The sequence below is a fragment of the Anser anser genome (genome assembly GCF_964211835.1).
Source record: "Anser anser genome assembly, chromosome: 7".
In the NCBI taxonomy this organism is placed as follows: domain Eukaryota; kingdom Metazoa; phylum Chordata; class Aves; order Anseriformes; family Anatidae; genus Anser; species Anser anser.
Window position 1 is genome coordinate 20,852,286 of NC_139727.1, and position 25,145 is coordinate 20,877,430.

At 44.0% G+C, this 25,145-nt stretch overlaps 1 protein-coding gene across 18 annotated transcripts in view; it reads right to left on the reverse strand.

Annotated features, from left to right (window-relative positions):
- Positions 1-25,145, reverse strand: part of TLL2 (tolloid like 2) — a 93,241-nt gene that overhangs the window by 48,767 nt on the left and 19,329 nt on the right. For 14 of the 18 annotated variants that reach the window (XM_083844922.1, XM_083844923.1, XM_083844911.1 and 11 more), the window contains one exon: positions 15,468-15,578. The exons of 1 other annotated variant lie outside the window; for it this stretch is intronic. In XM_083844922.1, coding sequence (XP_083701048.1) covers positions 15,468-15,578 — 111 coding nt within the window. Of the gene's footprint in view, positions 1-2,585; positions 13,709-13,744; positions 13,822-15,467; positions 15,579-25,145 lie in introns of those variants that run through there. 3 more of the 18 variants (XM_083844924.1, XM_083844925.1, XM_083844917.1) reach the window with 3 other exon arrangements.

Sequence of the window (25,145 nt, forward strand, 5' to 3'; positions counted from 1 at the left end):
ATAATTTCGTATTTCTAAACAAATGCAGCTTGCAGTCACAAACAGATTGCTTCTTAATTGAAATTGGGAGGTGAATTATATGGTGAATTAGGAAAAAAGAACAACTCTGCATTGAGTGAATTGTTCCCCTAAAAGGGAACTGCATGGGATTGAATTGCAAATGATGGCACCAAACCCTGCAGCCGGGCCCCTTCTCCTGCACCCGGGCTGCTGACCTCTGCCGTGCAGCAGTGTCATTTGCGCAGACTGCTTTTCCAAGCTGTGAGCACATTCTTTCCCAGAGATCAGTGCAAGCCTTGGTTTCTTATGCAAAGGAGATGTTTGAATAAACGAGTGTGACTAATGAAATCTAAAACATCTTTGCATATTTTGTCTCATTGTAGCCCATGAAAGGGGAAAGCGCTATACAAAAGCCAGATATGGGTGTGCAGATACACCAGATACTTTCAAACGTTACTAATCTCACTAGGACAGACAGGGAGCACCCACACCCTTCTCTCCCCCAGGGGTATTTTGGAATCATATTTGAGAATTTTGGAAGACATTGTTCTGATTGATTGGGCTTTTAAACACTTCCTATCCTTATGATACCTAAACACAGACATTTAATCGTTAAATAAGAAGTGATTCTTCGCAAGAGAAGGATAGTGCATGATCCTGGAAAGACAAAGATAAATCACTGGCATGTTATCAATAAAGTCAAGAAATGTACCTTGTATCTGGAAGCAACTGCACATAGACTGCAGGCAATGTGTGGGTCTTGTTGCTCCCTCAACAAGTCCCTTAAGTTGTTGTACCTTTCTGTCAGACTATTCTGTCACATCAGAGAGCAGAGTGGATTCCAGCCATCACTGCTCCAGAGCATGAGCTGCCCATGTATGCATTTAAGCCTATTATCACTAGAAACGTTGACAGGGAGAATGCAGATTTTCAGTTTGATGCAACAGCCTGTATAGTAATAAAAAGGCAGGCCTGATCTACTACTTACAGTAACCTTTAATAACATAAGCAAAACAGGGCTGACTTTTTTTGTTTTTTAATGTATATCCAGCAGTTATCAAGCCCTCCAAAATCACTTTCATGCTCAGTACTTCATACTTGTTGCTGTGCCAGACCAGCTATCACGCTTCCCATCCTGACTTTTTAAGATTTGTCTGCTTCTCCCACAACCAGGGATGATACAGATTTTGTTTGATCATGCCTCTGTGTAGGGAGCTGTACTAAATCCTCAAAGTTCTTTTAGCTCCCACACTTTTATGATTCTCTCCTTCCTAACGATTTGTAGGAATTAACAGCTCCAGCTGAGCATTGCTGGACTCCCTTGCTAGATAACTTAGCTCCTGTGCACAGCCTGACAAAGACACAAAAGATTCTCCTCCCAGGCTGGAATATTTCACCTTCAGCCTAGAGTGCACTTGTATGACAATTCATTTTTCTATTCCCCACAGACCAGCACTGCCAAGGGAGCTTGCTTCCAGTAGCTTAAATGCACTGTAAGTCTGAGTTAATTCACCACGCTCACAATCATGGCTGAAGAACAGGTGCCTAAATTGTTTGCAGAAACTACAGAGGCAGCTTGAGGTGATATGTAAGGGTCCAGTGAAGCAGAAAGCAGCAGGCTGTGGCATTGTTGGGAAGAAAGCAGCTTCTCCCCCTCTTCCAGAAGAGGAAAATGAAAACCCAATTTTGTTTAAAGGAGTCCAAGTTATTCAGCTGGGACCAAAATAAAAGGCAGCAGATTAAGAGAGAAAGAGAGAGCACAAAGTATGCCAAGAGTTGGATAAAACTGTACTATTTGCAGTTTCCTTCTGCCACTAGCACAGGCAAAAAGACATGTAATCCAAAGAAAGAGCAGGAAGCAGACTCCATACAGTATCCATAATGCCCACAGGAGAGGCTGGGACAAGGAGGATACCTTAGTAATTTGTTTGAACTGTAAATTTGTCTTCTACCAGATGCAAGTTAGGCTTGAGAATATTTATTGTTGCATGCATTCTGCTTTTTTGTTTGTTTTAAAATGCAAGTAGACTGAACTACAGAAGACAGAGTGATGAGATCCCTTACAAAATAAAAATTCCATGCTTCCTTACACTTGATCAAAAACCATGAAGGCCTTCTTGTTTAACAAAGGAGAGGAAAGGCAGGCAAAGCAGCAAAGCAGTCTGCTAATTAGGACACAAGCTGTGGGCCCGAAAATACACACCACCGTCCTATTGAGCGTACACACTGTATAACACCCCATAACACTGCAAAACTGCTTGAGAGACTGCTGACTTCTAAAACATGGTAACAATGTCTTCAAGTTTTTATCTGAAAACACTAGTTCAGAGACAGCTGAGTCACTTGAAAGCAAAAGAGAAACATCAATCCATCCTGAAATACTAGAAGCTTAATTTTCAGACTATGCTTATCTAGAATTTTAGTTTAAAACCCAATGATAGTCAAGAGGAATTGTAGGTGTCTGAAAATTTGCATATTGAGAACACAAAATGTTCCTACATGGGAAGCTGGATGAGATGAAGCTGCAACATCTCCCTTTTTTCCAAGGTGAAAGAACAGATAATGTCCAAATGAAACCCTCTCACCTTCAATGCAGTTCCAAGCCAGGATAATTTTTTCTCTCCAGGCCCACAAAGACTCTCTCGACCATGTGCACTGGATATTCTCTTCTTTCGTTGGCTGCTTTTCATACAGGGGAAGGGCTACTTAGCTGAACTTGGGCAATAGCTTCAACCACTATGTTTGTCACCTCCATTGAGGACAAAGGAGTCTCCAGTGAGCCCTGGGGACTTTGCCAGTTTCTCCTGCTTTTCTAATTCAGCAGAGAACAACTTGACTGTACAGATAATTATCTGGTCCTCACGTGAACTGAACCTCAGCAAGACTTCTTCTATTACATCTTATGGTGGTGAAAAAGCCATTTCAGAGCTTGGACACAATCAAGGAAAAATGTGTCCTAAATTCAAAAAAAGACAATTTAATCTCCCCTCCTCATACCTTAAAATTCTTCACTTTCATAGTTTCATTCAATACATATGTTAGTCACATGCCATAGCTTAGAGTTTGGATTTCAAACAGAGGCTACAATGAAGCATCAATATAAAATGAGAATTACAGGTAACATTAAGCACTCATCTCTTTTCAGAGTTTTAGTTCTGGTAAACTCTGTCATATTATGACCATCAGGGAAACTTCTGAAAGTATAGGGTAAGACAAATGATGTTACATGCTGCTTTTTGATTTTCTCATTAACCAGTGGTCAACAACTTTTTAGGGCACACAAAACCCTTTATTGCACTGGATTTTCTAACCACAGAGAAAGTGATGATTTTATTAAAACAAGCTCTGTTGGGAGATGTATTGGAAAATGCATTCAGAATGCAGAACAGATGTTTCCCAGAGCTGGTAGAGAGTCTATAGCAAAACCTTTTCATAAACCCCAGGGCCCTGGAGATCTGAGCAAATGATTTGAGATAGATCCTTTACCATTTCCTGTCAGTGGAATAGCTGACGTTCCCCTCAATTTACTTAAGGAAAAATAAATTAAAGAGGAAAAGATTTCCGAACTCCAAACTCCCTTCAGGAATCTGTTTTTCTTATTCAGAGTAAGCTGACTAGCTGCAGTAACTCAGGAGAGTCCCAGGGTTCAGAGGTTTGACAAGCAGATGTGTCATGTCCACATCAGCTCTGCAAATGCTCGTGCAGGAACAAGACACCAGCCTCCCAGAAAAGTTCACAAGAAGGGAAAGGTGATCACAGCTAAGCAAATGCAGCACTGCCAAAAACATGAGCTGTAAAGCACTTAACGTGTCCTTCTGCTGGCCATCCTCTGCAGGCAGAGCAGAAGCATCAGCAGCACCCTGTGTTTTCCCTGGGCACTCAAGGGTTTTCTGGAAGTGGCTGCATCACTTTTACACTGTGATGCATCTTCTTTTCAAAGAAGGTGTTGCAAGGAGTGGAAGAACCTGAACGGACCTCTTCACCAGCCCTTCAACCAAGAGTCAATACTCTCTGGAGACTGGGAAGGACTGAGAAGAATGGAAGAGGGCCTTTTCCTACAGGCGATTAGCAACCACCTCTTTCCCTTGGGGTAAAAAAGGGACAGACAGATAGGAGCGAAAAGAAAGCAAGCAAGCTACAGACTGTTTCTTTCAGTGAGAGTCCTGCAAGGCTCTCACTTTTACTCAGTCAAGTGAAAATGAAAGGCCAAAGTGAGTACACAACTACTTCCACCACATGCATGTCTCTGCTGCACAACCAGGTTTGCAAGCCCAGCGTGCAACTTCTCCCCTCCAGCACATCAAAGCAGCAATATGTAGCACCAACTATGCTCTGTTGCATTAGATTTCCTGTGAATCCAAATGATCAAGATCTATTTCTAACACGTGTCTGCCTCTCCAAGACAACCTTCTTGATTCACAATAATCCTCCTCTACCTGTCTCTCCTTTGAAAGTAAAGGAAAACAGAAGTGAACCTCCAGGTGTTAAGGAAATGGTAAGAGCTGTCTGGTGTTCATCCAATGCTGTTCTGGTGGGCAGTACAAACCCTCCTGGCCCCCTCCTGTTAACATCCTTTTCCCTCTGACCTGCACAATCTAATTGCTTCAGCCTTTCTGTGCTCTCTTGCAGCATCCCTCTGCTCCCTTCCAGCTGTGGGCTCCCAGGCACAGCCAGCCAGCTCTCCTCCCACTGAGCCTTTCTAATCCTTTTGTTTTCTCCTTACCTTGTTTATACTGGATAAAAATTAACTATAAATGAAAACATTACACTGGAAGCTGAATTATGTTTAAAAGCAATTAAAACTCCTTTCACGGAGAACATGTGGTGCAAGCACAGAGTGCTTTCTTCCAGACTGCTTTCTGCCTGGATATTCAAACACTCCCAGTCCTGTAGCTTCTTGGAGAGTTTTTGATGTCTTCTGCCCCCTCTAGAGGTCTGTGCCATATCTAACAGATGGATGAGGACCCTAAGTAGATACAGCAGTAGGGACACCCCATTTGCTTGGTTACCTACCAGCTCAAGCACAACTCATTTAAAGGACACCCCAACTGACTGGGAATTTCCCAGTGGCTGGGAAACTGAGGAATGAGCCAGCACTGAGGCCATAGGGCAAGTGGGGCCTGGCTTGGGACTCAAAAGGCTTTGGGAGCACAGATGTGGCTGCCATTGGGTAGCCTCAGGTCAACTCCAGCCCCATACCCAGCAGACCCCTGCCTCCACCCCAGCTGTGAGCAGCAGCACCAGGACCTGCTCAGCCAGGGCATCAGCCTCCCCAGTGAGCACCCAGGGAGGCTCTGCAGGCCAAGGGGAGCAAGACCATTACAGGCAGCAAGCGGAGCAGGAGCAACACTGGAGCCAGCAACACCACACCATTTCTCAGCATGCTGGAGGGAGACAGTTCAAGCTTCACTTATCGCTATTCAGAGCCTTTCCCTCCAGGCTCCCAAGGGGATTGGCAGCAGCGTTTAACTGCATGTCACCACTCCAGGTGGCATGCAGATAAAGGAGCCCAAAGAAGGCCTAAACCTGAGCAAGAGCTTCTCTGAGCACAGGGCTAACCATGGGGCACGGATTTCTGTTGCTGCAGCAGCAACGCCAGGAGCTGGTACCTCAGCAGGTTGCAGTCCAAAAGCAGCACTGCCTCAGGAGCACAAGACCTATGTTTTCACAATGGACCTATGCACGATGCCACTCCACTCCAGGTGCCATCTCTCAGCTCCTTGGTGAAACAGATGCCTGAATCATTCGCAGTCATTAAAAAAACAGTGGGGGAGTTGGGGTGTAAGTGGCAAAGTGAGCTTTCTTCACCACAGCAAACTGCCACACTGAGAGCTGGCAGAGAAGTTACCCAACCTGGCCCAGGGACAGCTGCACTTCACTGGAAGAATCAAATTGGTAGAAAAGCAACTCTCAGACCTCTGCATCTCTGCCACAATCCGACTCTAGGATTCAGCAACTCCATCAGTTTCAAGAACAGCAGTGAATACCCCCAAGAGACAAAGCTTTCTAAATTTCACACAATCTTCTCTGTAGAACAGCTCTAGGAAGTGAAACAGCAGGATAATATGAATATTTCCTTTTGCCTGTGATCTTTGCCCCAGAGAAACTTGTTACCCATTCCCCAGGGCTGTTCAAGTCACCATCTGGCCTCAGAACTGCAGCGGCAAACACAGCACAGCATTTCAGCCTAAAACTAATTTGCTTTCTTTCCCCACTTGACAGCTGAATAAATACTTTGTCCTTGCCATTTGAAAAGGGGAGCTGCAGTGAAGTTTTTTTTTTGTCCACTGTAGCTACAAACGCCAGCCTTCTTTCCAAATTAGGCCTGAACAACCAGCTTGAGGCAAACACATTTATTCCACAAACCTAACTCCTTTCTGTTCACAATCAACCATGAGCAGTTTACAACTTTTTCTAATTTATTTGTTATTTGCTATTATTCGTCAAGTCATTTTGGCTGCTGATTTTTTCTTGGACCTGCCAGCTATTTCACGGAATGGGGTAAGCAACATTTATTTTGTGGGCACAGCAACATCCCTGCTTTAAAGGAAAGAGCCTGAAGTTCAAAGCATCCAAGCTAGCCTCCCAGAGTTACCATCCTGCAATGGCTCCTCTCATAGCTTCTTAGATTTTAGTCTTTCACTGACCATTTCTATCTCCAAATTCATTTGCTAGGACACTCATAGAAATGACAAAGAAGCATACACAGTTGAGGCAAATTCAATTTTTCATTTGAGCAAGTATTCAAGGAAATTAGGCACTTGCCCAGCTCTGAAACAAATGCATAAGTTAGGCAATTCCACAGTTATTGGCTAAGCACTGTCGAATTTTACAATTAGGGTAATGGATTTAACTTCCAACATAATTTCCATACGGATGAACCAATCTCCTCAAGTACATTTGCCCATGTGTTCCCTGCATCACAGTTAATTAATATAAATCTATTTAATAACCTCCACTTAAACACAAAAGACTATTCAGACTCTTCTGGCACCAGTAAAAGGAACAGTCTCCCAGTGTGTTACACCAGCTGTAGACAAGACCTAAAGAAAATTTAATTAAGAACGATCAAGAGCAAGACAGTTGCAAACAGCAATCAGATGTTATAAATGCTCTACATGGTGACTACCCCAGCTCCTTAAAGGATTAATAATGCCATCTTGTACCAACTCCCAGGTACCTGAGACCTGCCCAAAAGAGAACCTGGGGGATGGACAAAGCTGTGGGGCTGGGAGCCAAAGACAGGCAAAGCCAAGCAGGTAGCAACAGGGATTCTGCACTGAGCACTGACAGTGTGCTGCAACTACTGCTCTGATCTGCAGCTATGCCCAAATCGGATGATGGCACCACACCGAACAGGAAGAAGCTGTAGAAATGGGCTGCTTGGAAGCAGCTTAGACTACAGCATCAACGTATACAATTTTTGCAGTTGTCTTTGGGTGTTTAAAGTAAGTTAACTGCTCACTAACAAAATGTAACCTGATTAATTCCTGATGTGCAGCATTTGACAAGAGTGATACTGAGTTGTCATCTTCCTGGTTTATTTCTGAAACAAGCATATGAATTAGATTCATAGGATAAACACTGCCAAAGTTACCACTAAGATTGGATAAGTAATATATCTGGGAAAAGAAATAGCTGGGAAATTTTGTTACGATGCCATTTGTTAACAGCATTTTAATTTGAGCAAAATTTCAGAGCTCAAAATCATTTAAAAAAAAAGAAAGAAAAAACTATGAAAAGCTGAATGTTGACTGCAAAACAAAAATGAAACTAATTATTTTGACAAGTGGGAGGCCACCATTCAGAAAACTTGATTTCAGGGTACAGTGCATTTCCAGAACAAACTTTGTCATGTATGTGACCAGTTGCCATCAGGAACCTAGACAAGAGGGAAAAGAAAAACAACATCTTACTCCAAGGGGGACACAGAGCAAGTAGCAGGGCTGTGTTGTTCAGGTTGTGCACTGGCAAGGGCCAAACGGTATAATCACTTACTGCTTGGGACCTTCTTTAGCCTGCCCTGCAGGACATCTATCACATTTATCACAAGCAAAGAGGGAAGAGGAGATAGACTTTTATTTCTCTTGTGGTGAGTGAAGCATTTCTCCATTTGTCATAAACTGAGTTTGGAATACCACAGCCCACTGCATGAAGGAACACCGCAAGGCCTGTCCTAAGTGGTTCTGAAGTAAAGTGTCATCCTGGAGAGTCCCTAATCCAAAGAAAATCAGATCCTGCATACCTTTTTGTGCAACAGGTGGAGTATCTGTTGTTACCACATACACACATCACAAGCAGCACCTCACTGCCTAAGAAGTCAGTGGCAGTCTTCCATTAACATCTGATGTTGACTCATGTTATTTAGTACTCAAGTACCACTCTCTCACCCCATCATACTTCAAAGACACATAGGGACTGTACAAACCACAGCCTAAAAATCGTATGAAAGTAGGAAAGAGAAACCACCACCAACAAAAAAAACCACACTCGTGAAGCAGGGATAAGGGAACAGTAAGACAGCACTTATCAGCATGTGAAAGCTCTCCACAGGTATCCCATAAGGAGAGCTTCTGAGCAGACAACTAAGGAGAAGAATTAATTCCCTTTGGTAAATACAAGAAAGAAGAACCTGTATTAACCTGTAATGGAAGACCAAATGCACAGAACCCTGTCTGGGCAGGGGGCAAAGTGAAACTGCCCCAAGAGGAAGGAGAATACTGTACTCCGGGCAAGGGGCTACAGAGGACTGACGCAAGACAGGGAGTCTCTAAAGCAGAACTGAATATGCAACACACAGGAGCTTATGGAGGAAGGGAGTCAGAAGAATCACTCAAACATACAAAGGCAAAGCAAAGCAATGAGCTGCTGCTCTGCACCTCTCTTGTGCTCCCACATTAAACTACCCATGGAATTCTTCCTTACTGGAAGCAAGCAGTGCGGAAAGGATAAAACAGCACAGCCAAAAGCACAAAGCTGGCCTGTGGTGTGCTTTTGGAAGTATCAGCTGCAAGGCCTTCCAGAGCAGAATCTGTGCCTGTGAACTGAGCTGCAGCTCACTGGATGGCCAAGCACGTATCACCAGCACTCTAGACCCGAAGCTTGTGGGATCACCCCACAGACACTGCCTGCCTGACAGACAAATCCCGCAGCAGTGGCAGGATGTGCAGCTGGCAGCAGAGAACAGGCAGATGTGGCCTTACACACGGGGAATTAGAAGGTTCATCAGCTATAGCCAAGGGTCATGAGCCTTCTAGGCTATTACCTTTATGCTGGAGAAAATCTGGTAGGTTTGAGAAAGTTGCAACAGGATTGCAAGATTCTGAACTGGCAGAAAAAAAACAGCATCTGTTTTTCTGCAAAGAGAAGGTGACTGGCTTAGTGCACAGAAACGAGCACTCTCAGCCCTAGAGGATTTACCCAATTCTTCCGAAGTAGAACTCTTGCCCTGCCTTTGTAAACGACAGAACTATGGGAAATTCATTTCATGGTTGCCTTCTCTGGTAAAACCCCTGACTGAACGGACTCAAAAAGGTGAACACAGGGGCTAGTCATGGAAAAATCATTTGACACAGCTAAATAGACTTTATCATCAGGCAAAGTGTCAGGCATTTGCCACCTACTTTTCCACAGAATGGGCCGAGACTCCTCTTCCTTTTTAGAGACTGCACGGACTGCAAAGAGAAATCCCTAGTGTGCACATCACATGTTGTGGAAAACAGAAAGGAGGTATGCACACAGATGAACTGAGCCCTCAGACACCTCTCCCAGAATAAAGATGTTCCTCTACCCATATAAGAGGAAGCAGCCTTCACAATGATTTCCCAGTGGAAGCGCTCTCAGATATGAGTTATACCACATACATAGCTATTTGCATTGCTCCTGGCCAGTTATCATAAACACAGCTCAGATTACGATAGCACAACCCATAGATCCGCTCCAAACTGAAATGAATTCAAGCTTGGGCCCCAGGCAGCCCTTAACACAGCAATGCTGAAGTCTACCCCATCTACCCTGAACCAAGCACCACTATAGCCGAGCACCAAACAAGAGCTACAAAGGAAAAACAGCTCTGAGCTTAGCATGTATATGCAAAATCAGCTGAATTTAACCATCTCTCTTTCAAATCTGTAAATCAGATCTTCCCTGGGATATCAGTCAATCACATCCCACAATCCATTCAGCTCCTAAACTAAGCAATCTCTCCCAACGTGAAGCAGTAGAAGTCCTGCTTGTGACTGCTTTGAACACCTCAAGCATGCCACTGGTGAAGAAGTCTTATTCTCCAGTCTGAGGCTAAACAACATAGCTCTTAGAAGGAGAGCTGCACTGTAGTAAAAGGTCCTGCAAACAATCCAGACTTATGTGGGAATTAATGCCTTGTCTCAGTAATGTAACCAGAGAGAAGAGAAATATGTTTCAGTGGCTGCCAGCCCACCACACTTTGAATGGAAAGCTGCTATGCAACTAGAAAAGCACTGCAGTCATCCCCCCTGCAGCATGCAGACCTTCCAAGTATGCACTCACACAGCACTGCACATTCTTCTGTTCCCTTCCAGATCTCTTCAGAGTTTGCCTCCATACCCCAAAGCAGTTTATGCACAGTACTTGCCATGAGCAAGTCCTGAAACAGGAAAAGTCCTGTGAAACAGGGTGAAACAAGATCACCACAGGCATCCCAAAACACAAAAAAGAAAAGCAGCCTGCTGTAGATGTGCGCCTTGTGCAGAGCTGGTAAAAGTAGCTACTTTGCTGTTTTCATAACATGCTCAAGAACAGAAGAGCTGTGCAAAAAAATGTGCCAACAAACCAGCTCCCTGCTATTATTAAAAGAAGGTTTAATTCAGAACTCCTCTTTGCTTAATTCACCAGAGAATAACTTGCTTGCACTAGGCTCATGAATTTGATACCAGTGCCTCCAGCCATTCGCGGCAGCCTCTGTCACAACACAAGTTATTAAATACCTTACATGGTTCAAAGGCAGTTCCCACTGTTATTTCAGTAAAATCCCTGAGATCATACATACCCCCGTTCTGACCACACTGTTATTTGAAGTATTACCTATTCTATCCCATAAAGATGCTCTATAAATCCTTCCTGAAACTGATCTGTGCAAGTGTGAAAGCTTCATCAAGGCCTTCAAGCCATGAGCCTGAAAATCTCTCAGTATCAGAGGCCAAGAAAACCTAGTTTGAGTGTTCTTGAAAAGCATTCTTGGCTGCAGTGGGATGTAGTCACTGCCTCAGCAGCAAGTCTAACACAGCGTGGTAGCACTGAGGGCAGCCAGACTCCCATGTCTTTTGATTTGCCAAAGCAGAACAAACAGAAGACAGACTTGCCCTTCTCACCCACAGGGGTGCCTTTCAGGACTTGAAGCTGCCTCAAAGTGATACAGAAATCAGGATAAGAGATAATATACCAGTAAATTCCTCTTAATCCCTAAACTGCCTGAAAAGACTTAAATTAGGCCGTTAAGATTAAATAGGCACACCACTCCCAAGGCACGGCAAGAAAAGAAAAGGCCTTCTTCCTCTGTGACTAATGCTTCAGCAAATAAAGCAATACAGCAAAGACGATCACTTTGCACCTGAGGACTGGATCTGAGCTACTGTGCAGTTTCACAGCCTACCAGTGGACTTTCTTGTTTCCCCACGTTTCAAAGCCATCAGTGAGTTTTCAGCAGCACAGGAATCCTCAAAGCTTAGACTCAAATTTCTTCTGAACTACTGATATAGTAAAGAAAGCATTTTCAATAAATTTAAAAAAATCTATAAGACTTTTCAAAACCATAAGCTGTTGGACAATTTTTCATCAAAATTATGAGTTGGTGAAGGACATGCTGAGAATAGCACCCACTGGCAGATCTCCAGGCACCTTATTTGTTTCATTATGCTTTGAACCATTACTGTATCTCTGCTGGGCCAAATCCAAAGGGTATCCACTTCAACACTATCCCATGAGAACAACTGATTTTCATAGCAAACATGACATGCAGACTTCATCCCACAGAGGCAGGGAGGCAGCTATCAAACACTCTAAATGCAAAGTAACACTTTCCCTTTACCAACATCCCTTATTGTTTTTCACCCCTTTAGCTGCAAACCATTTTAGGGAGAAGGGAGAAATTTTCTGTTTGGCATATTTTTATATGGCATTACATGTTGTAATAACAGGAGGGTACGGAGGACACAATTTGGCCTACAGAATCTCTACTAGTATAAAAAGCAACAAACAAAAAGAACACATGCAATTCTACGACCTTAGGACCTAGGTTCAAAGGAGAGTAGCTAATGGAGGGAGGAAAGAAACAACACTGGATGTTTAGAATTGGGTCGGCAGAAAACACTTTGGAATAAATCTTCAGGAAAATCCTGAAAGGGTCTAGATGAGAAATGAACTAGTTGGTAGTTATGAGCTCTCTTGTAAGAGCATGTCTCGTGGCATTCACTCAGAGTTCATCTGCACTGTTTGCAAAAACTCTCTATTAACTCACAGCTCAGTTTTAACTGAGTGGACAGAGATCAGCACACATACTCCACAAAACCTGCTTGGATTAAATGGGCTACACTTATCTATAGACTGTCATCGTGTCTGCCTTCCCCTCTACAGAGTCTAAAGAAAACCCCACTGCTACAAAAGCATCTGAGAATGATGCTTTGCACACAAGATGCTATTGATACTGCCTTCTGCAGTATTCAGCTGCCCAACCTGTGCTCTCCCTAACAAATGCTTGAAAAGGAAGCTCCTTTGGAACAAATATGGTTTAGTGGAGGACTTGTTAGTGTTAGGTCAGAGGTTAGACTTGATGATCTTGGAGGTCTCTTCCAACCTAGATGATTCTGTGAAAGGAGACTGCCCATGTGAATAAGGACTTTCATGTCAGTTTTGACATGTACTTTAAATACATAAAACAAGAGGTGCAATTTCCTGTGTAATGCCAATTCCCTGCGTGACCACACAAAAGAATCCAGGCACACTGGACAGAGACATCCAGATGTCTAGACAGGAGACTAGAAGAAGGCAAAGGGGAGTTGGAATGGGAAACCTTTCCACACCTGGAAGTCTCAGCCCTCATCAGACAATACACAGCCTTTACAAAAATAGATCATCTGCAGGTAGATCTAGGTTTACTGGAGAACACTGTCCCTCATCACCCATAGGGGCATGCAAATTGCATTCTTCCTCTGGAGCCTGCAACAAGCTCGTAGAGTGTATGCCTACAAACAGCCCAAGAGTGTCAAGTAGCACTTTTTTCACCCCTCCTCCCACTCCTCTCAGCTAAACAACATTTTCTGGGGACAAGGAAACAACACAGGGAAAGAAGAATGCCTGGCCTAATAGCTTGTTCAGAACTGCAGCTCCCAGATACGAAGAGCCTGTGTGTCTGTATATACGTATTAAGTACTTCCTCCACTATACAACTAATCCGATTAGCAGCTTTAGGAAATTCTGAAATGTTATAATTCAAGGGGTCCCACTCATAAAAGGTCTTAGACTGTTTCTGTACAGAGGTTGCATTCTTCCCACTGGAAATAAAAGAGCAGAGAGCAAGACTTTCTCCCAGGGAAGAATGGGTCCCAATCCCCACCATGCTGATGTAGACCACCCTCTTACAATTCACAAGAGTGTCAAGTAAGTCCCACAGGAGAAGAATCAACCCTTCCTGCCCCTGTAGAGAGCCCCCTTGCAGGGCAGGTGAATACAGAAAACCCTCTATGTGTACTCTGCAGAAAGCTAAACTCACTGTGACAGTCACAGGGGCTGGCCATTTGTCAGCTTGCACTTCCAAGGGTTGAAAGCCAGGGGGATGAATGAAACCTGCTGGAGATGAGGACAGGGCCAAATGAGCACGACAGCACAATTCCCTTATGCAGTGCATCGCATGATGCACCAACTTTGCCTCAGTCAATAAAGGGTGCCAGGAATACACTAGCCTAACTACACAACAGGAGACATCGTTGTAAGAGACCAGTGGGTTATAAAATTCAGTTAATTTGCTAGTTTGTCCAGCATAAGTGCTGAGCACAAAAAATGTGTATGATTTGACAACAAAAAAAAACATCACAGCAAACTGATACGTTCAAACAGCATTTGGATTTGCTTCCCCAGCAGTTTCATCTAACTTCAGGAGCTGACAAAGGGACATGGAAGAGATTAATCCTGTCCCACCTACTTAATCCTCATTTTCTGACTTACCTTCTGCTCTGAAGGCAACCAGCTTCTAATCACTTATCACCTGAGAATACACCGCAGCTCAAAACATGACATGAATAGGCTAAGTGACACGACTATGCACGATAATGGCACTTCCAGGGAACAATCAGCAATATAAAAAAACATGCAGACCTCCTTTGCCCAGAATTTCAGCATCAGCATGAGTTTAAATTAGATACGTTGACATCAAAACCATACATCTGTGTTGGGAGATGGATGTGCCATCTTTCACACTTGTTCCAACAGGAAGCTAGAGCACTGACCCCCAGAACAGGACCTATACAGGGCTTTGACACTCTGAAACCAAAGGTAGGTAGTCACAAAGATGCAGAACCAGCTACCAGTCCTTATGAATGATAAAATATGAGCTGAGATGCACATGGGTCAGGTGAACAAAGCACTCACTTGAGTCTCAACTTTTCACACTACTGCTAACCTAAGAGTGTAACAGCAGAGAAAGGAAAAGGTTATCCCGACCTGCCCTGTCTCCAGTCCCACTGGTGTCTCTCACAGCTCAGATTTCCAACCATTTCTCTCTTGCCATCATAAAGTGGAGCAGAAGTAACAATACTGAGGGAAGTCCTTCACACCCTTCAAACCATTTGCAGTGTTTCAGAGACTGTTAGAGATGGATTCAAAGCAGAGCTTCTGACTCAAGAAACAACTCTGGTCTGGCACAAAACTGAGCATACATAAGAGTTGTGTAGGGGCAGAGGGCAACATAAGCATATGTTACCCCATCTACTGGCTTTATAAAAAATCACGATTGTTAACCGATGTCAATTGCATCATCACTTCAAGGGTAGCCTGTATGCTAGGCTTCAATAGGTTTTACTTAGGTAAAAAGCTAAAAAAATACATTATTCCATTAAGATCATACATTAAAAAGGAGGGGAGGGGAGGACAGTAAGAGTCAAATTGAGTGCCAAACTGAGTGTTCCTACTTCAAACACATTTCCTTCCAAATTTGTAGAGGTAGATCCTCACAGGAAGAGACCAGTGCTGTAAATTTAAAACTCTTCTCCCTCAGGCCAGATAGAAAGGCTGCATCACTGCCCTATAATGCAAATCATGATTCTGTTTTTATTTAACAACGTTCAGAGTTGGATCCCACCCTCAGTCACATAACTAAGCTCCCTCTACATGCACTTCCCTGCCTGTGAGAACAAGCATCGTAAGTGACAGGGATCTCCTTTCTACCTAACAACAAAACCAGGGGAAAGAAGGCATCGCCACCTCTGGGCTGCCCTTACCTGAAGTGTGTCTTGCGTTGCCATCTGAGTGCTTTGTTAAGTCAACAGTTCTGTCTATTTGAAACAGCTTCAAATCATCTTCATCTAAAGCGATATCTCCCCAAAAGGCAGCTGGAGAGAAACAAACTGCAATTAGTTTAGTTTTATTTTGGAAGGAAAGTATAATTCCTATGAGGCCCGTACCACACCTCAAATGCAATTACTCCATGGACCAGAAAAAGGTAATAATATATAGTAGCAGATTTAAAAGTACAGAGAAAGTAGACATGGTGGAGGCCAAGTGACAGTATTTAAAATGAGCCACTGTGCAGATGCACAGAGAGGAGCTGATTAGCAGAGATGCCTCCTGTTGGTCTTGTTACAGGCCTGGCTCTACTAGGCCGTAAGGTGGTACTGGTCACTGCACATTAAAGCCTACGTGGGGGGCAATTACTGATATTTCCCTAGTTAGCGTGAAGGAGTGAACTAAATTGCAGCTCAGATTCTGACTGAGATATTGCATCCTCACCATCCCCAGGCTAACAGTTAAGACAGGAAGAAAAACACACAGCACTCAAGCTCATCAGTGCAAATCTAAAGGCTACAGCATCAGCCTGTAGGACCTACTACACATGGTTAGCACTCAGACACACTGTGCTGGTCTAAAGCCAAGCGGAGAGCCAGCCCACCATTTCCACTTGGCTGGAGAAACACCGGTTATTTGTCCCCTTGAGGTTAGTTAACCTGATTTAAGTTTGCAGAGTTTTTAATTTTGTAAAAATCCTTGGGTTTCACCAGAAGCCATGAAAATAAACAAACTGATACCTCAACTCTCACAGCTCAAAGGAATAGACTGGAAACCTTTTGAGTAGAAAAACTGATAATGCTGGAATACAGATGACTCTGCACAGTGTACAGTTACCGTTTGTGGAATTTCAACAAAGGAAACAGAGATGATGAAGCAGTTCACTAAACGGAACAGATCCTTCAGAGATAACAATCATGTTATGAACAGTTAAAACTCATAGCCTGTGTAAGCTGATGAAAAAGAAAAAAGAGCAAATTAATCTCTGGTACAGTTCAAGAGAACTCAGGACGTCAGGCAAGCAGCAATGATGAGTTGTCTCAACAGTGACTGAATGGGATGGAATCACCTTTTCTTTTCTTGTCAAACAACGCAACTTTTACATTCCTGGGGAAAAAATCATCCCATTGCTATGCTAGCAGCAGCGAAGTACGTTAGGTCTGAGAAACCAATGGGCTTTACTCGTCATTTCACTTTTACTGCCAGGACCAAATGAAATATGGACGTTTGTCTGTATATCAGAAATCTGCAATTGGATCTCTGGCAATTGAATTTTAAAGAGTTAACTCAGAGAGGGCAAGAAGTCTTTGCCTGCTACCAGACACATCCCAGCAGCCACACACTGCCCCACCAAATTGCTGCTACGAGCAGCAGAGCCCTGGCATGAGCAGAGAGGGCCTCAGGTGTTTCCCCTTCTGTGGGTCAAGGCTCTGCCTGCCTGTGGTTATCTGGCCACAGCAGAGAAATGGGCAACACGACTCCTAGCCCTGCAGGAGACCGGCTATAGCTTTTTGGCTGGTTCTCTGTGACAGTGCTACCAAAATGCAGAGTACAGAAATACAGCAAAAGCTCCAGAAGAGGCCATGGTCAGCGCAGGCAAACCTACACGCTAACTGACATCAGTTATAGCGAGGATGGAGCCTACACAAACACAGCTCAGGCTCTCCCCAATGCCTTGGCAACCCAAGTCCTCCCACAGAACAGAGAAGAACCTAAAATACTGTCAGCTCACCACCAGCTAACCAAGAGGTGGCCAGTGTGGCCATGAGGCAGGCTGATTGGCAACGACCAGTGAAAGAAACAGGGACATAATGTTCCTGTGACTGCAATTTGAAGACAGGACATTTTATCCATACAGAGAAATGACTTGCTCAGGACAATGTAGAGTCAAGGGGCAGAGAGGCAAACAGCATCCCATGTCATCCAGGTTCCTTCCCCAGCCACATTTATACTGGCCAACTAGATCCCTATTATACTGGCCAACTAGATATCATTCCCTACCCTAATACAAACCAATAGTACCATTTCATCCCCAGCCTAATTTCCACCACCTTGGGCTCTCAGGGGCTCTTCCACATTAGTACTGCATAGATTGTTTTTCATGATCAGGTAGTTCACGTCAAAACATGGCTTTCAAGGCAAAGCTGCAGCAAGGATTTACACAAACAGAATTGTTACATTTTCCTTCCCAACAGAAGGCAGTAGTTTTCTCCCAACCCCAGCAAAGGATTCTCTTTCTGTTACAAAGCCATACATCATCCTGAAAGATAGCCCACAACAAAAGCCGAATTTCCCTAGCATTTATTTCCAGCTCTCTGTCGTCCCAGCATGCTCAAGGGGAACCATGATTTATCACAGTCTCAAGCCAGCTGAACAACTTTCCTTATTGGAAGTCCTGGCTGGGAATGCTGCACTGCAACTTCTCCTGTGCTGCCAAAAGCTCCTTCCTAAAGGCAAGCAAGCCTGAAAGATGCTTGCTTCCACCCCGAGGGAGCTGTCCCACAGGAAAGCCCAAGTATTTTATTTTAAAGGGTGACAAGTTCAGAGACTGCTGGCAAATGAAACCTCTCAAAACATCCCTTCTGATTTCCTTTATCAATGTCTCCTTTTTAATTTAATGTGGGAGGATTTCCAAAAGAGAAAACAAAAACAAACAAAAAATTAAAATCTCCAAACAGCAGGATAACAAACTTGGAAACCAGTATTTCTCTTGGCAGGAATCTCTGCAGTGTACAGCCAGGTGCAAACTCTTAATGCTCAGTGCAATAGCGTGCCAGCTTTTGTTTAAGATGAGGCATTAATTGCTCTGGATAGTAAGAACAGAGCAGCTCTTACTGACGCTGATGCAGCCAATATGACAGTTTGCTTCCATGCTGGACTAGTAGTCACCACCAACTACCCAGAATGTTTAACCTTCGAGCACATGCAATAGGAGAGCACATGTCCGTTGGGGCAAAGGGGAAGTATGACTGTGTTTAACAAATAAATTCACCATCTAAACAAACAAGCCGTCTTGCAACTTGTCATCATTTTCAGTTTATTTTCCCCCAGGAGGACATACTGAATGTCCATGCATTGGCATTTGCATTGTGGAGGCACCGTGGCACCTGGAAGGCACAGCAGACTGCACAGGGAAGGAAAACACCTCCTCCTGGTCAGAAGAAAGGCTGAACAGCTTCTCCTTGTGCTTCACACACAGGCACAGAGTCGGAACCCACGAATGGCTTCGCAGCCCATTTCCCACAATAACATGTCTGGAGGACTCCTGGCATTTTCTGACTTCAGAGCAATGTGACTGTACAAAGCATCTTCCTTCTAAAATCTTTAACTCTCTTCTCTGCAAACCACCCCCCTGACCTATTTCTTCCCCACAATGCCCCCAAGCAATTCCTTTCTCCTACTTCCTTGCACTTTCTCCTTTCCCTGGTTTTGAGTCAGAATTGGAATTCAGGGAAAAAATAATAATTTTGATGTCTCTTATGAGAATTCAGTACAAAAATGTTCACAACAGTTTAAAATATTCCTTTTCCATGAAACTGTGTTTCATCCAGGCCTTTTAGCGAAATTCCTTTCCTTTCTATTTTTCTTTTTTCCAAAGGAAACAAGTAGAAACAAATTACAAAAGCTTCTGGTATTCAGCCATAAACTTAAAAAACATTGTTCCTAAAAATAAACATCAAAACAAAATGCAATGTTATGATTTGTTAAAAGCAGGCTGATCTCTAAGACTTCGAGAAAAATACCTAGGGACAGCTATCCTTAGCCCCAACCACCATCAGCTCCAAGTTTACACAAGTATATGAAAGCCACTTGAGTTGATGGAAGAATTTAACTCCATGCTTGAGAAACATCACCTGATGTCTCTGTTTGAACTGATCTCCAGCCACCAAGCATGACTAGGAGAAAAACTTTCACCCATTTGACTGCAGTGACCCCTTGTACGAAGACGCCATTCCAGCACCAAGGGATCAGCATAGCCCACAGATTTACCCTGATGACAGGGATCTACAAAGCAGTTGGCCTCTGGACACCATGGGAGACCACAAGAATTTTCCCTGAAGCACCTATCAAGAACAGCTGTGACATTCACAGAGAACCAGGCCTTGGAAACAGGCATACTCTGCCTGCCAGGAAAACTCCCCCCATGCCAATGCATCTCAGATACAGACTCACTGACAGAAGCTGTATTAAGAAATGGCAAGTTTTAGATGCTGAATGGGATCTGAACCTCAACTGAGGACTATGCCCTATGAGTTGTGTCAAAGGAATCTTCTTTCTGTGGGGACAGAGGCATGCTAAGCTCGCGTATGTCATCAGCCCAAGGGCCTAGTCTGAACTTGCAGCCATCTGGCACAGCTCGTGCTGACAGACTTCATCTCAGTTCTTCCAGTGCAGCTTTAACATATTTTTGCTGGAAGGACTTTACTCTTGCCCGGCAGATTTCCTACAGTGCAGCAATGCAATGAGCACAGAAAACAAATAGCTATGTGAAGCCAAACAGATGCCTCACGCTTGTTTCAGCAAAGCTCATGACTCAAACTCAGTTTCTGCTAGTGTCCACAAACACTGTGTGTAAATGAAAGCTGGATTCGCAAAAAGGAATGTTTCACGACTACTTGAGCATGTGTGTCATTGCAAAACATCCAAAGAAGATGTGTTTGCACAATTAATCTGGCATTTCTGATTTTGTGGCCATCAACAGATGCAACTGTCAGGCAGCCCATGCAGAAGACTCAACTGTGTCACCCAAGTCACAAGCTACTTGTGCTTGTGGCTCACACTGCAACCAAAGGATGTGCTCTTAACACACCCCCGAGATCAATCCCACATGTATTTTGAAGGTGCAATGTTTGTCCCCACCCAGATCTCTGTTTCCCTCCTGTTGTTCCAGAGGTGACTGCACCTTACCAGAATAGTACGAGGGAAAGCCAGTGTCCCACCTTGGCAATAAGAGCTACAGGCAAGGAGTGCTGGGTACATGCACACACAGGCAGGTAATAATGAGTGTTATCTCCTGGCACACTATGACTATTCATGCACTGGCAAAAACATGCAAGTTACTTATAAGCATTTGCTGACTTCTAGCCTGACAGGTCTGAGTGCTGGGAGATTAAATTTTCAGGGCTGGCCATGCTGTCATTAGGCTAACACTCTGCAGTCTAGCAATAAGTAAGTAAATCAACAGATCAAGGTGAGTTTCCAGCACATCCATATTTCTTTCTTCTTGCACACTGACGTGCAGGAAGATCAGTCTGCTGCTGCTGCACTACGTGCTGACCCAGGAACCAGTAGGAAAGTATTCTGACGTATGCTGAGAAAGATTCATACCTTAAAAAAGAAAAAACCTCAACACATTCCTTTGGGCAACATAACAACTGTGTTAGAGAGAAGAGCAATGCCTCAAAATAAGGCAGAAACCAGTGAAAGAAAAAAGATCCTAAACACACTTTGGAAATAAGGCCAGACCCTGAGCCAAAGGATGAGAAACAAGCAACAGCAATGAGTAATAGAAAAGCATGAAGACCACCACATTCAGCTGTCATGCTTTTATCTGCATCAGTTTGTTTCTCCTCAGTAGGAATAATCAGAAATGTCCCACTGGCCAGCTTTAGGGATAAACTGACCCTAAGGCTCTGGATGTAAACTTGTCCACACAACAAGAGTATCTAGAGCCAGAGCTGCTGTCTGGCACGAGCATGGTCCCTCAGCAACAGAGACTCAACAATTCACTTTCTGGTAAGGAGAAGTTCCCCTGATCCCTGATCCGGGATCACATTTCATTTCAGAGACACAGTTTGTGAAGGAATGATTAAGAACATGGTCCACTTCTAAATTACAAGAAATACTTCAAGAACATCAAAACATCCTGGGAATCAGAGTCTGAAGCCCTGTTCAGACTTCCGCAGAAATTTGAACTGCCTGAATTATCACGTGCAGCGTTTCCAGAGCACCCTCGCTTGGGAAGTTATCTGCAGGAGATAGAACTAGTCCAGAAATTCCAGTTCAGGGATTTCCTTTCCTGGAAGGTAATGATGCTATAATGATCAAATACTTTTGGCTTGAATTTGTCCAAAGCTGAAAGCATATATGTGATCCTACATGAAGACATGCTTTAAGGAACAATACATACTCTCTCTTGGCTAAATGATACATTATTTTAACATAGAACTGAAAACTTCAGTGGCATGAATTATACTGCTTGCCAAAACTAGGTTAGGAGAAAGATCTTTTCCTTGTAATATTCGTAACTCTCCTGCTGCTGGCTGCTTCCTCTCTCGAGATCTATATATTTTGCACATCTACATGGTACTCACTTCTGCCCAGAGATCTCCAAAACCATTATTGGTACAGTGAGCAACGCAGGAGACCATAAGTGAACACACACAGCAGAAAATCCATGCCACAAACAGCAAAGCAGCTCCCTCTATGGGTTCTTAAATGGTTAAACACCCACCTCTTTATAAAAGTACTGCAGGAGGGTGTTAGTTGCCTAATACTTCAGAGCTCTTACAGGTTTCAGGATGCTACTTCCCTGTAATGCAGTATGCAAACCCCAAGGGTCTGGCTTAACCCCTCACGTTTCCATGCAAAGGAAATTGAGCTATGTGACCTTAATAACATTCTTGCACTCTGTTTTCTCCTCTAGTTGACTGTGCAGAGGAAAAAGGGGAGACAGGGGGATGGAAGGGGGGAAAAATCCCCCATGATTTGTCAACTTCATGTAATTTAACCAACTCAGCCATTGTTTCTTCCGTCCTAGCTGGTATAAGAAATGCCAGACCCAATATTTACACTAAGCTGCAATCATTTTTTCATCTTCTTTGTGTAGTCAACTACATTTGGTTTTAGGAACATCTTGTGCTGGCCTTGCACCAAGAGACTGTTAAACATGAACATATTTTTTAAACAAAAAAAGTTATTTGCTGCAATATCTCACAGCTAGGCGCTATCAGCCATCGCCACAGCCATAATGCACAACAAACAGAACTTGGGCATGGTCATGGCGCTCAAGTTGCCAATATGGGCTAGAGCTGCTGCACCCAATTAATCTAAAGCTTTAGCCTGCACGACATCTCTCAGCCCTGCACTAGTGAGCATATTCAGTAATTTATGACAGAAATCAACAGAGGAAACACGCTTCCAGGATTGCCAGACCTTGGACCACTGGGCGGATAGCAGAGCCTTCCCCTTATAACAGCTCAGTATGTAGAAACTCCCTCTTACACCACAAAGTGTTTAGACACCCCTAGAGAGGACTGGCACAGCTACTTTTCAGGACGAGAATGGGAAGCTTCATAACCAGCCCATTTCAAGGCAAGTGTTGGCATCAAACCAAATTAAGATCTCAACGGGAAAATTCAGGAGAAAATGTTATAGTTACTGATAGGTAGGAGCTGGCAGCTTGGGCTGCATTTCAGTTTACAGGAGTTGGCTCCTTCTGAAACTCCATGAATGCAAAACCCTGGTGTTTCCAAAGCCTACCCCAGAAACGAAGAGAGAAAGTAACATGCAGTAGTCCCAATAAGCAGCCAGTGCAAGAGCAGGAAAAACCTCTCAAGGAGTTAGCACTGATCAAGTGCAGTGTTTCATTAAAATAAAGAAGGGACACACACAGCAACTGGATCATGCTAGCAGTGAAAGGGAAGCCACACACTCTTCTCTCTCTATTTCGGAGAGCAGTTCTCTTACAGCTTTGTCACACCCTGCTCAAAAATTATTCTAACTAACTAAAGTCAGCAGACAGAGACAAGAGATGTAGGCTCCAGCTGTCACCATCCCCTGCCAAAACCTACACCTTGTGGTGCACACAGCTCTCAACCACAGCGGAAGTGGGAGCCAGGAACCAAAACCACCAGCAGAAAAAAGCATTTTGTGGTCAGATCCTAAATGATAGGCCCGATAAACAGCACGGTGGCACTTGACAAAGATACTACTTGATAGAGGCATCACCTTTTCCCTCCATCTCTACTTCACTTTCCCCAAGTGCATATGAAATGTTCCTCATTAGCTCACCCGGCAAGGCAGCAAGGCTGGCTTGGAAATACAGCATCACTTCAGCTGCCCTTTAAGAGCTGGAGATGGCAAGGTTCTGGGTAATGAAATCCAAGCGTGCCTTTATCAATTAGCTATGGAGAAAGCCGTACCACACAAGCCCCATCTCACACCCTCCATCATTTTTGCTGCTCAATATAACTTTAATTAATCCTTCCTTTGGCAATTTGAAGGAAGGGTGAGCACGCTGCAAACACCCACTGAGTATTAAATTGATTTCCTGTTTTATAGTCTTCTTTCCTTCCCTATAGGCCCAGATATGATTTGTGGCCCTTCACTTGGAGGTTTTTTTTCCATGCTAATATAATCCAAAGCCCTAAGCAACAATCACATCCAGAAACGTAACTCTTTGCAGTCGGGTGCTTCTGCCCAGCCTCTGCCAGCCCAGAGCAGATTCTCTCTTGCCCCTTTCCTCCCTGTGCTGCAAAGATTCAAATCAACCACCTTAACTCCATATCTCCTGCATCTTTACTTCCCAAACCTGCAAAAATGTTCTTCTAAGTAACTAAGCAATCTTCCTCCCCGTACTTTTCCACCTGCCATCCGTAGCAGCACATCTTAATTACCTAAGTGCTATGGCAAAGCCCATTCCACTTGCAAACATGACCTCCTGCCTGAGGTACCAGGCCGGTCTTGTTCTCCAGATACCAACATAAAACTGGAAGGTAGGAACACCAAGTTCAGCTGAGCTCCCCACTAGCTCCACCTACCCTTAAAAAGAGACACCACCCCAAATTGGGCTTGTAGGACTGAAAGCAGGACCCTTAGCGGCAAGCACGCCCTAGTCCACAAGCCAAGTTTGGGTTAGACAGGAAAAGGACAGTCCAGTGCAGTCCAGCAGTCAACAGAATCAGCTCTTTTCAACAGGCCCTTCCCTCCACCTTGTGAGGTCTGGCTAGTGTGGGATGCCTCAAAGGATGCCCTTGAGCACCCTGGAGGAGGCAGGAACAAGGCAAATAGTTAAGCCTTGTGGACTCGTCTCCACCGTCACCTCAAAGGCAGGCATAGGGACTGGGTGCCAGCAGTTTCAGACTCAGGTGTGACAATGACAGCTGCAGGAAACAAGCCAGTCCTCATTTCAAAGACAAATTGCTGTCTTGAGGTTCAGGTCCTTGCTACAATACTTCCTCAGTATCGTGGATCAGGAGACCTTGACCTAAAACACTGCATGCCCCTCACCAGGTGTCACACAAAAGAGACTTTCTGAACCTTCCGGCCACCAAGCTTCAGTCTTCTGAGAGGAATCAATCTAGGTCAGCCCCTCTCCTCAGGTAACTCTCACATCATGGGAATTGTCCTGGATATATTCCTTGAAATTAAGTTGAGGAATAACAACCTTCGAGATGCAGAAGAAAAATGAAATTAAAACTGCTGCAACCCCAAGTTTCACTTGGACAGGTTCAGCAGCTAAGCACTTTCCCCCATTAAAGACATTTCACCAGTAATGACCACAAAGCAAACAACCATTACAGCTTATTTAACTGCAACATTTGGGGAGGGATGTTCTTCCTTCAAGCGGCAGGTTTCTTTCCAAAAACTGCTGCTTTTCCCTGACACACTAG